The 12500-nt window shown below is 48.9% G+C and overlaps 1 protein-coding gene across 1 annotated transcript in view; it reads left to right on the top strand.

The window, feature by feature from the left end:
- Nucleotides 1–10994, top strand: part of LOC126576406 (peptidylglycine alpha-hydroxylating monooxygenase) — an 11584-nt gene extending 590 nt beyond the window's left edge. Inside the window, exons 1-6 of the mRNA XM_050237667.1 lie at nt 1–77; nt 6199–6256; nt 6349–6436; nt 6522–6724; nt 9649–10039; nt 10101–10994. The exon at nt 1–77 is cut by the window's left edge and continues 590 nt beyond it. Coding sequence (XP_050093624.1) covers nt 1–77; nt 6199–6256; nt 6349–6436; nt 6522–6724; nt 9649–10039; nt 10101–10269 — 986 coding nt within the window. The 3' untranslated portion in view covers nt 10270–10994. The remainder of the gene's footprint in view (nt 78–6198; nt 6257–6348; nt 6437–6521; nt 6725–9648; nt 10040–10100) is intronic.
- Nucleotides 10995–12500: the final 1506 nt, after the last annotated feature.

The raw sequence follows: 12500 nt of genomic DNA, 5'->3' as shown, positions 1-12500 counted from the left end.
GCGGGCTTCCCGAGGGTGGTGGCGATTTCCCGGTGGGACGGTTCCCCTTCCTGATGCCCAAAGTGGTACCCTACAAGGTGAGTTTTTGGAGGCAGCATCCACAGCAGCGATAACGAAGCAACAGCGGCAGCATGGAGCATAGATGGCCTTGAGCCAAGCTTTCCGTTGCACAGCCTGCCACAGCCCACCCTGCCTGTGAGTGGCCTACTTCTCTTCTTCGCTGCGGATTGCACCGCGGGAATGCCATTAAATCGTGTTTTTTGTGCAACGAAATTGGGCTCTTACGGTGGCCAGTGGGGCGCTGTACCATATGGTTGCGAAAGAGGGTCGCAGATTCGGCGTGCCTTTGCCCCTGCTACGCCATCTCGTGCGATAGCTATGCTCCACCAACGATTGCGATGCTTCTCCGATAAAACGCGCCCAGCCTACGCGCCTAGCCTACGCGCCAATCGCGGGGATGAACAATGAGCGATGGTTACTGGGTTTTGTTTGGTTTTTTTCTTGTTTTGGTGTCGAGAACATTTCCACTTTTTGCGATAGCACACTTTTGCTACAACGTCTCCATGTGTGTGGCTTAGTAGCGCCCGAGAAGTTAATTGCTTTTCGTTTCACCACAAACTACAACAAACATTTGATAATGTTCCATGAAGGTTCGAGTGGCGAGGTACCAGAGTACCTTCACTCGACCCCTGTGAGCGATCTCGAGTGTAGCCATTCTAATCTAGAACATTGATCGATCACCTCGTCAATATGGTACGTTTTTCTTGGTACCTTTCGGTTGGGCTGGTTTGGAAAGTCATTGGCCGCAGTTGCACCCCTTCGCGGGGTCCGACGACGTCTTGTACCTGCCACGACACATTCCTTTCTCTCAACAGCTACCCGTTTGTGCCTCAAAAACCTGTTACCTCAATGTTCTCGAATGGCCCGCCGCACAGAGCAACCGGGAGTCATTTGGATCGTTTCTATTTGCACAGCTGATTAGCGTTGTGCTCTAGCACGGAGAGGCCACGTTTTCGTCGTAGGCCTAGCAACACGTTCTGTTCAGAGAAACAAATTAGAGCGAAAACAGATGGACTCGGTACCGGAACACGTTGCCTTCAGGTCAGCCTCTTCAATTAGCTATCCGGTGTCAAATGGCCAGCAGCAGCGAGTCAGAAGACGGTCCTAACGTTTTCTAGAGCTTCCAAACGATCTCTGGTTCTACTACTCTTCCAGTGCACCTGATGCATCGATGAACGGTGTCAAACGCCATAAATTTCCATCATCCAATAGAGTCACGTTACGCTGGAGTGTTACGCTCGCTGTAATTGACATTAATGGATTTTTAACATTTCACCACCTCCATCGATTCCATTCAATTGAAATGTCATTAACTTTATTTGATAAAGAGTGTCCTCTATCAATATCCCCCCGCGGCGAAACGTAATTCGCGCGGCCTTTCGAGCGCATCGAGTTACCTGGTTATTTTCGCGGAACCGCGTTTCATACTTTTATTGGAACCACACGAAATGCCGTGGTATCATAATAGACCTGTAGACTGTAGACAGGCATACACGCTACGCCATGGCGTGCTGTCAATCACCGTAAAAGAATCCAGCGAATCATCTCTGCTAAATGGTCGCGTAGTATTTTCGATAAGCCATATCCTTACAGTACTTTCACTCGGGCACGGTTTTGTGGAGCAATCTGTTACCCGCGGGGTGGCTTCTGATGAGAGAGCAACAGCAGGATGCTCTAACGGTGGTAAACTGCTATTAGGACATAATAGTAGCCCGTTCCCTCGCCCCGCTTACTATGTCGGTTTGCCACTCCAACAGCAAACAGCATCGCGTCTAATGGGGTGCGACGAGTTGTGGAGAATCTGTGATGAAAAATTGTGTTCACCGCAAGTGGTAATCGCCTGTGTGCCGGGGCTCAATCTCAATCCACTTAACGCCCAAGTAACAGGACACCTTTACCAACCAGGCCAGGAACGCCAGCATGCCTGGAGCCGGTGCTGGTGCTGGGTTGAGCAAAGGACAAGGACAGACTCACACAACACTGCTAACTATGATTGCCCGGGCAAATTGCTGGTTGTGGTTGTGGTCCTGCTGTCTTCACCACCAACCACCACTCTCGTTACTCTGCTCAAACAGATTGAACCATTATCCACGCTCCACTGGAAAGCCATCGAACTTTTTGTGCACACTGCCATTGACCGTGGTGTTTGCAGAGAAGGGAATATGTAAGGGAATCAAATTGATCATACTATTTTTAGGATCTCAGCGCCAGAGATGGGTTCGTTAGTGTGGTTCATAGGAACCACATCTAGCATCCTCTGAATTTGAAGCACAATTCAGTAGAGCACCTTGTTACTGTGGTTCGGTATTGAGGAATAGCAACCATGTGTAACCGGCGGGGATGTCCTTGTTACCGAGTTTATTAACGGTGGATATGCAGACTGGGAGATCTGGATCAAAAAGATGAAAGAAAATGGCACAATCTATCTATAATGCGATGGCCTGGCCAATGGCCAACTGTGGACGTCATAGGAAATGAAAAGGAAACAGAAATCTGGCACACCATCTGCTGGAACGTTGGCCTCGCTCCACAAAATCGTCGCCCAGGACGGGACGCTCGCCAAAAAACAGGGTGGAAAAGTGGGGTGTCACTAACGTCATCTGCCACCCTCTAACCAACCATCTGTGTGCGAAAGGCGAGAACGATGACGTCAGAGTGAACGGCGTGGTGTACGCACGTGTGAGCTTTCCCGCGGAAGAGAGGAGCACAAATCCGGCAACGTTTGTGGAGGCCACTGGTGTGGGCTGCCTGTATTACGTTGATTCATGCTGCCGATAACAATGATGAAGTTTATCGCGCGCGCGCGCCCGTGAAGAATACACAGCCACTCGGGGTAGGACAAAGTCAGGCGCATTGTTGGATCCTTTCACGAAGAAGAAGAACAAACAGTACACCTGAGACACGTTAAAGGCATTCTTTATTCCATGAATTCCTTCCCTACCGCCCTACAAAAAAGGCTAGTTTCGGATTTTACTTATTCAACACAAAATGATGAGAATCGTCCCCAGCTCCTCTCTTTTTCCTTTGCTGTAGGTTGAAGTGGCTGTTTGGGAAGTTCATGATACACGTTACCCAATTTGTTAGCCGGCAATTATGGTCCCTTTTTAAGGGTCGTTTAGTTTGGAAGTTGTAAGTACCCCGGTCCTTTTTGGAGTGGTGAAGATTAGCTTTGATGAGGAGCATATGTCCATCTTCCATTCCGTTATTGGTTGGTTATCTAACAATGAAGGTTTACTTGAGTGGGAGGAGCGTCTTCTTCAATAAGGCACACAATAAGGGTGGATACGATTTGTAAACATCCTTACACCACACCATCGCGTCGTATGACACTGTGGGAGGAATGTTATGTCTAGAAATTCGAAATATCACGCTCTCTCACGTCACGATGGCTGCCGATATTGCGCCGCGGTACTTATGACGCAAAAATCGGTGTAGATGGTTCGCGAATGTTTTATGCCTTTTTGTGCGATCCATCCATCATTTTTGCGCTCGCATATCAATCTTGGAATCGTCGTAAGATTCGTCTCTTGCTTCCTGTGCAAGTGCTTTGTTTGTCTCCGCGCGGTTCCGCTTCGCTCTCGGTGCTTTTCTTTCTGGAAAACGTACAACAACCAGCAACAGTAGCGCAGCTTCCGGCATCCGGCATCCGGGCGCCCACACAAAGTTCGTCTTAGCATCTTCCGACCGACGTTTGGTGGGTGGTGGTACTTGGTACAACTTTACCATAAACAAGACTATTTTTAGACACAGCCGAGCATCATGGTCGCCGAGGAAGCGTTTGGTCAATGGAATATCCAAAAGGGATTTACCTAGTCATCGGGTGTTTTTTGGGGCACACCGGAAGCATTGAAGTGGTGTGGCAGCAGGAGAAGCGGGTTTCAAGTCCTGCCACAGTCCTGGCGCAAGACGGGAAAGAATGGGTGATGGGTGGTAAGCTGAGGGAACTAATTTTAGATCTCGAATGCCGCGTGGGTTGCCTCCATTGTTGGGCAGCATTTCTGACGGCGCCTCATCCGGCCATGGCAAAATGGCTTTACTACCTCTCCCACGGTCACGTATGCGATTTCGTTCAATCGCATATCGGTATTGTTCGGTTCGATTCTGGAATTCCGTTTACTTTTGATCCACAAACATCATCCTCCCGTCGTCTTTGATGGTGAGGCTGGCTTGCGGCTATTTGTGGTTTCATGCCGTTCGTGAAGGTATTCTGGTAACGATGGACAAGCCAGCTGCCAGAGCTAGACGCGATGGATTGTCGTGCGACCATACTCCGACTTCTTGGAATGCTGGAATGTTCCTCACCTAGAGGATTTACGAATGAATTTGTGCTATTTCACCACGAAAGCGATACAGTTAACGAGAGCGTAACGTGTCTTCGAGGTGACTACTCCAAAAATAAAACAAAGATTAATTTTCTATTATTGCCGCTCATGACCGATCCTCATCCCCCCGCCAGGTTGATAAACCGTGCATTAATTTGCAAAGGAACTCCTTGAAGGAAATCCGTCTGTCACGGCGATGGATCCTTCGTGGGCGGCTACTCACTCTCACTCACTGCTAATTATGCAAATTGAGGCCCCAAGTTTTGCCAGAACTTTCCACGGAAGCTGGAGTAAAGGAAAAAGAAGGGAAACTTTTCTCTCCCTTCTCGGACGTGAGCGGGCCACCGTGTTGGTGGGCCGAACGTAACGCCCTCGGCTAATGAGCAAAAAGCAGCAGCAGCAAGCGGCAAGCAGCAAGAGTGGGCAGTTCTCCTAGTGCCTTGCAGTAGGTTCACTGTTTGTTATTTATTTCTCGCGCTAATCGTTGCTGAAGGTGTTGTAATGAATAATTTAATCAGGAATTGCACGTCACAGTGATTTGGGGGTTCGTTTTGCACGAAAGTTTTGTTGACGCCTGGCAGAACCATTCGTCCTGCCCCACATTAGCGGATCCATTAGCGGTCTATTGACATGATTAGGGCAAAGTGGGGGTGTGATTAGATCATAAAAGTGAAACAGGGTTTTTTCCATTTTTTTTTTTTCACTGGAAAACTACCAAGAACACTTTGTTTTTTATCGCAAAACTTAGCTGGTGGGCAAGTTTTGTGGGTAGCTTCTCCGGTGCTTCAAGCAGCACCACATCGCACCGTCAGACAGGAATGTCAGCATTGCGTAGCAGGCTGTTGATAAGAGTTTTGTTACAAAAGGGAAAACGCTCCTCCACGAAATGCTCCAACTGACTCTAGGAAGTGCTTGAGCGAAATGGAGTTTTCATCAGCTCGTCGTCTGCTTCAATGGAGATTGCTGGAACTCAATCGTGGCTTGTTGGAACAACAGTCCTTGGGCCTTCCATTCCGCCGCCCCCTTGTAATGGTACTTATGTTCACAATCAAAGCAACCGGGCGATTAGTTGGAAAGGTTATTACCCGAGTGGATCACAGCAAACCACTGCCATACTCACACGACGACGGGCTACTGGGATTGTGATAGGGAGCAATATCCATCTCGACACCGGGCCGGTCCCGGAATCTCATCTGCGTCCCGCGTGTGCGAGTGTTTTCTCGGTTCGGAAAGGGAGTAGAATATTCCACCGCTTTCTCCAGTGATGGCAGTTAGATCCTTGTGAGATCCTTGTTATACCCTCCCTATGGGCAACCTTGTAACGGAACGCTAACGTACGTACGTCACGGCGCGAACTCCGGCACCACACAGCAAGTGAAGTGAAGGCAAAATTCAATTTGTCCTCGCCGCAAAAGGTTAAGACCGGCTGTCGAGCATCATCAGGGGCTGCAACGGGGCACGGGGTTGGGTGCGAAACGGGGCGGTAGATCATTTGATTAAAAGCATCTGCGCGGACGGCTATGATAAGATGGCGGTGGCAGAGGTGTGCTGGAAGACATTGGAAAGGACTTTATGACTTTTTAATCGAGTTCGTACCGTGTGTGCATAGCCGCGCGGCTCTTCTGTGGATTGAGATGCGGTGACGCACCAGTCGAGTGGTTCTATCAATCGCTTTTATTAAATAGCTTGCATCGCCCTAACAAAAGTTTGCAAAGTGTTTCGACGCAACCAATGGACGCTCCCATTAATCTTGATAAATTAATCTAGAGCCCCGCGATGTCTAACAAGGATTTTCCATTCTGCTGCTATCTTCCAGCCCGAACTCTACCTCTGCACACCGGTCAAGGTGGATTACACCAAGAGCTACTATATCGGTGAGTTTCAGTCCTGTTTGTGGATCTCATAGCAACCACACCGCCCTTTACGCATCGTTTGTTTCGTTTCTACTCTTCGCTCATCATCGTAGTGGGCTTCGAACCGAATGCAACCATGGCCACCGCTCACCATATGCTACTGTACGGGTGCGATACTCCCGGATCGGAGTCGGCCGTGTGGTAAGTAGCCTTGTGCCAGTGATGGGGATGACAAAGTGACCCACGACCATACCTGCATTACCATAATGGATTTACATTTTTACAGGAACTGTGGCGAGATGGCAGGCGCTAGCGAGTACAGCCACAGTCCGTGTGCGAGTGGCGCACCGCAACAGATCATCTACGCTTGGGCCCGCGATGCGCCGAAACTGGCGCTACCGGATGGGGTTGGCTTTAAGGTGGGCAAGGATTCACCGATTAAGTACATCGTGCTTCAGGTGCACTACGCACATATTGACCATTTCAAAGGTAAGTCCACTGCCAGCCTGCCCAGGGGTGCTTATTGTTTTTTGGCAAATTGAAATTGAAATACGTGCCTGGAAGGTTCACAATCTAGTAGTCATTGAAAAAAGAACGAAATTGGAAGCATCCATATTGTTTGCCTCCGGGAAAGGTCACGATAAACTGTTTGTGGGCCGACCTTATGGGTCCAATTTGTTAAATCGCAAATGCCTGGCTTCCAAGTTGACGGGCCCAAATTCCTCCCGCTGACGTCTGTGTCTGTGTATCCTGCAGAAACAGCATTCTATCACTCCAGTCAGCACCAACAGACTAGCGTTTTCGTTGCGAGGACACAATCTCTCTCTCTCTCTCTCTCTCTCTCTCTCTCTCTCTCTCTCTCTCTCTCTCTCTCTCTCTCTCTCTCTCTCTCTCTCTCTCTCTATCTCTTTCAGTGTCACATTTTCCTTCAGGATTGCTAGATTCCTTTTTCGCTCGCTCTTCTATATTACGGCACGTTGTGGGAGGCCAGTAAATTGAAGATAAATGCCAGATCGTCCCACGGATACTGCATCATTATTATCCTGGTAACAGAATCGCTTTGGCGCGCTCCACTGAATACACAAGACACCGCGCAATTTGTATCAAGCGGAATGCGAATCCAGGGAGCTTACGAGATAAGAAGAGGAAGAGCGGAAGAAGATGGTTTGTGCAAATCAGGACGATCGAACACCGCGGGGACGCACTTTCAGCTAGTCATCGAGCAACATTGTGTTTGAACTTTTGAGAATCTGAACGAACTTCAGGGAACTGGCGAACCCTGGACAAAGTCCCGCAGGCAAGCGAACGTTCGCTAATTGGTGAACTGGAAACTTCTGCCAGCCAGAGCTAGAGTAGTCGCCGCCCGGTCGAGAGTGGATGCAGCAACGATGCTGTTGCTGTACGCGCTATGGTGATCGAGCAGCAGTGGACCTTTTTGCTGCAATCATCGGCAGTATAGTGCCATCGAGTTTCAGGATAACAGGAGCATGGAGTTTCACTTAAACACTCTCACAGTTCCCTTCAGCAGTCTGTATCTGGCGGCGGAAATTAATTGTTTAGACTCGGCAGTCGAAGGACCACGAGAGAAAGGTCGAGAAAGGAGAGCTTTCAGTTTACCAGCCACAAACACAAATTGGATTTCATCCCACGTTGCAAAAGTTTAGAGTAAACACATCCGCCCCACCGATAACTCGCCCACTCGCGCACTCAACAGAATTCCCTGGTCGTGTGGGGTCTGCTGCCGGTTTGACCGGTACCAGTTCTGGTTAAGGTAACCATTGGGGACTCGTAAACGAAGTCGCCCAACGTCAACGTTTCCACGGAACGTAAAGGCAGTACACTTGTACGCCGGTCGGGGCCAGATCCAATTTTCCGCGACGCGGACAAAGTGTGTATAGCCAGAAGCTGGCGAAAGGAAAGCTCGTTAGCTCGTTTATTCATCCCCAGCCCCTGGGCGATTCTGCGACCTTCTGATTCGGTATTAACGCGAACGGTATTCATTTGCATACCGTCCACGAGCATCCGATTTGCGCTTGTGTGATTTTCCACGTTGATTCCTCTTACCTTGGACCTCTGGTCCTTGATTTATTGCAGCCTGCCGACGGGCGTAACGACACTAGGGTCCATCAAACACTTTGCTAACTGTCACTAGCCCATCACGGTCATTATATTAATTAGCTGACCATCAAGGTTAAGATACCGAGGACAACGATATCTGTACTCTGCTCTGCTGTGGCTGTAACGATGATAACACAACGATAACAACCCAGTGGGTAGTGTAGTGGAGGGATTCCGGGAAAATCGGGCTACATTCTGAGCAGCTGCTCCTTTCTTCGATTTATACCAATTCCGCGAACTGTTCCATGTTTCTTATCGATGCGTCCGCCATCTGACGACATGTGCCCCAGGCCGCCAGCGGCTTGAATAGGTGAAGAAGGTCTTGAACACTTTCACAAGTTGTAGCGAATCTTCCCTTCGGGGGCCCCACACTGCTGTGTGTGCGAGGAATGATGAAAATGGGTTTAAAATTTCTCTTTTTATGATCCTTCGATCCTTTCTGTGCACGTCGTTGACATCTATAGGGGCACCCAACTTGTTGCTTGGATAGTAGACGTTGCCACCGCATTGGTGCCTTCTGGCCGTCAACAGTCGTCGGTGGTAACCGAGTAACCGCCACTTAATCCCATGCCCACGCGCACTCAAACACCCTTTGGGCGTTTGGCCGATGACATGGTTGACATTTTGCGACCAGAAACCCAAGCATAATGTGCGGTTTATCGATGGAAACTCACACAACAAAGGAGGCGGAGCAGGAGTCAAAGATGGCGCAGTCCCACTACATCACTGCCTTGGAGATCTTCCAATTTCCACGAGACACATCCCGCCGGTACACCCCGAGGAAAAGTTAGTCAATAAATCATTCATGAACCGCAGCGAGGAGGTGGGCACCGTGCTTCACAGTGCTTGCCGAGAACGGGTTTATGTCCTTGCGAGTGTTTGAAGAAGGCATCTTTCATCGATTGCTGATTTCTGCGTTCTTCGGTACTCTCGTGATTGCAGTGAGCATCCGATCGGAAGGAGTTTAATTGAATTGCCAGAAGCCAGGATTATCTAAATCATTTTATTTGAATATGCGCCCACGGTTTCAATGTGCGAACTGAGTAAACATTAATAGCTGCTTGCAATAGTTAACGAACTGCTTCTACTGCAGCCACGCCATGGCTAAGAATCGGCACAAAATGAGGGAATATTATGATCTATCAATTTCTCGTCCCGTGAACCGTTCTCAATCAACCTATTCCCAAATGGCACTCGTGAACCGCTTAATTGCCTTCAAATATACTTCATTACCATCATCAACGCAAGCCACTAGCCGCCCTCTTTGCATAATCGATTTACTCTGGCATCCACAGATGGCAAAACGTCGGACGATTCGGGCATCTTCATCCACTACACGACGCAGCCACAGCCGAAGCAAGCGGGCGTGATTCTACTCGGTACCGCCGGCTATATCCGCCCAATGGCCACCGAGTACATGGAGACACTGTGCGACGTGACGGAGGATAAGGTGATCTATCCGTTCGCCTACCGGACGCACACACACAGCCTCGGCCGGGTAGTGTCGGGCTATCGGATCCGTAAGGACGAATCCGGTGACGACCACTGGACGCTGCTGGGTAAGCGGGATCCCCTGACGCCCCAGATGTTCTATCCGGTGGAAAATAGTGAACCGATCCGGAAGAACGATCGACTAGCCGCACGCTGCACAATGGAGAGCAATCGTACCCGGGTGACCAAGATAGGGTAAGTTGTACAAGGTCTGACCACTTTATCATTCTACATCATCCTTTCTTCATCTTTACAGTGCCACGAACGAGGACGAGATGTGCAACTTCTATCTGATGTACTTCGTGGATCAGGGTGAACCGCTGCAGATGAAGTACTGCTTCAGCAATGGTCCACCGTCGTTCCATTGGACCAACCAGGAGACGCAGCTAAATCACATTCCCGACCTAGACGCGAGTACGCTGTAAGGGGTCGTAGGGTCATCTGTCGTGCGTTAACCGCGTTCCCTCACGCCCTGCCCTTCGTTGACAGCAGCGATGGAGTTTTGCCCCGTTCAGCGCTCTTCACCCTCATTCGCCCGATCAAGGGACGAGAATCTGCGTGTGCCCGTTCACTTTGCCGGAGTACGAATGTCCATATCACAATTTTAAAACGCTGCAGAAACAAATCCACTCCCCGGTATAATGGGATGAGAAGAGAACGATAGAGGAGGAAAACTGTAGGAAAAACCAAAACGCACTGGGCAGTTGGCGCAGAGTTGTTCTTTTGTGCTTCCCGGCGGCAGCAAGCAGTTGCTAGGTTACGGTTATGTTGCGCTGAAAGATTTCATTCTAGTCAACCGTATGGGGAGCAGCGCACCTGTGGCATCCTGTAGGTTTGCAATGGCTTTTATGGAGCGTGGAGTTATCAGGATAATCATGGAAAGAGGATGGTAAGGCTGGAGAATGAAGACTTTTGCGGAACCGATGGTACAACCACGATACAGTGGCATGGATAGAGATGGTGCGGTGCGCAGAGGGAGAGAGAGGAGGGAAGGTACTTACAAGATATAGCAGACACGATTCCGGCGGCATCCGATGTCCTCCATCGGAGCAGTGACCCAGGCTCCCTCACTGGATGTTGGTATATTTACTTGATCGTGTGCTGCGACGATTTAAAGCTTGTTAATGAATAGAGCCGGATGGGAAGCGAAGATTTTTTAATATTTTTATTTAATAGACTGCAATTGACGCTTTGGTCCTTGTTATCGTTAGCTCTACAGCAACACCACACTGTCAATGTCAATCAGGATTTCCCCATTGCGTGTAACAGGAAGCTTTTGCAAAATGCATTTAAACCAACAGTCAGTAGCAGCAGCAGTAGCAGATTTCACAGCCTTTAACAGGAACAATCATTGGCTCCACACCAACCCATGCTTTCACTGGCTTGTTGTCTCCAGGGAGGGGAATGATATCAATTAATCTCTCTAGCCCGAATCCCTCTCTGTGCTTCTCACGTGTACAGAACCAGAACCAGTCTTGATGGCTGGCAGACAAGCAGAAAATAAGGATCTATTGTTTGTTTTTGTTTCCTTGTAGAAGAAGGCAGTATAACAATTATGATAATAACTGAAAGACCCACCATCGCAGCTGGTAGGGTCAGATGTATGTATAGACGTCAGAAGACATACTGAAGAATGGTCACCCCTGGCGCCTTCTCAGAAAAATATCCTCAAAGTAACTAGTATCTGTGGTAGAACGGCGAAGGTAGACGAGCGCAAACTCTATAACACACACAACAGGAAACAAGTGTAAACCTAGCGTAAAGCAAACTAGCAGAGCTCATCCATATGACCGCGACGATTGCTGTCGCTGCTGTGGTGGAGGCAGTGAAGGATAGGGGGCCACATTAACTTCGAGCCCCAACCGAACCGACAAAACACGAAACGGAAAGACTTTCCCTTAGCTGAAGAATGATCATAGAGAGAGAGAGAGAGAGAGAGAGAGAGAGAGAGAGAGAGAGAGAGAGAGAGAGAGAGAAGAGAGGTATGCGGAGGATCGCACACTGGTAATTCGAGCACAACATGTTCTCTAGGCTATGTTGGCAGTAGAAGCCCCCACCAACCCCCACCACCACCACCCCTCTCCCTTCTGGCATGCAGAAGCAACCAACTGTATGTATAGACCACAAGGAGGTTGGAAGCACAGTGGACCCGCTTTAGGTGGGATTAGAAACATGTTAGTGAGATAGAAGCATAAACCCCCCCTCCTCCCCAGTGCACACAACCTATGGTGACACAAGGTGGAGGCGGAGTACACAAAAACCGACGACACGCGGTCAACAAGCAACTCTCATACATATTATTATGATCATATACATACAGATATATATATATATATATTATATACATATACAAAAGATACTACGTACGTACATGTCGAGTGTAATTTGCATTTGCAACCATCTTTTAGGTTCGCTGTAGAGATGCTGTAAAAGGGTTTGCAATCGTGAAGTGAGTTCTGATTAGTTTCCACTCCTATCATTCATTTTTTGGTTGGGATAACCCCTGGCGCGAACCGCAGAGCATATAATGCGTATCATGAGCAAAGGTCCTTTTAACGGAATTCAATGTTTGCCCTCTCGAAGAGGGGCACGGTCCGTTCTCATTTCTTCAAACTCCCCGTGGAATCTTCTGGCGTACTAGGTGGTATGATGGCAC

The sequence above is a fragment of the Anopheles aquasalis genome, chromosome 3 (assembly GCF_943734665.1).
Source record: "Anopheles aquasalis chromosome 3, idAnoAquaMG_Q_19, whole genome shotgun sequence".
Lineage (NCBI taxonomy): Eukaryota > Metazoa > Arthropoda > Insecta > Diptera > Culicidae > Anopheles > Anopheles aquasalis.
This window is presented reverse-complemented; position numbering and strand designations above follow the sequence as displayed.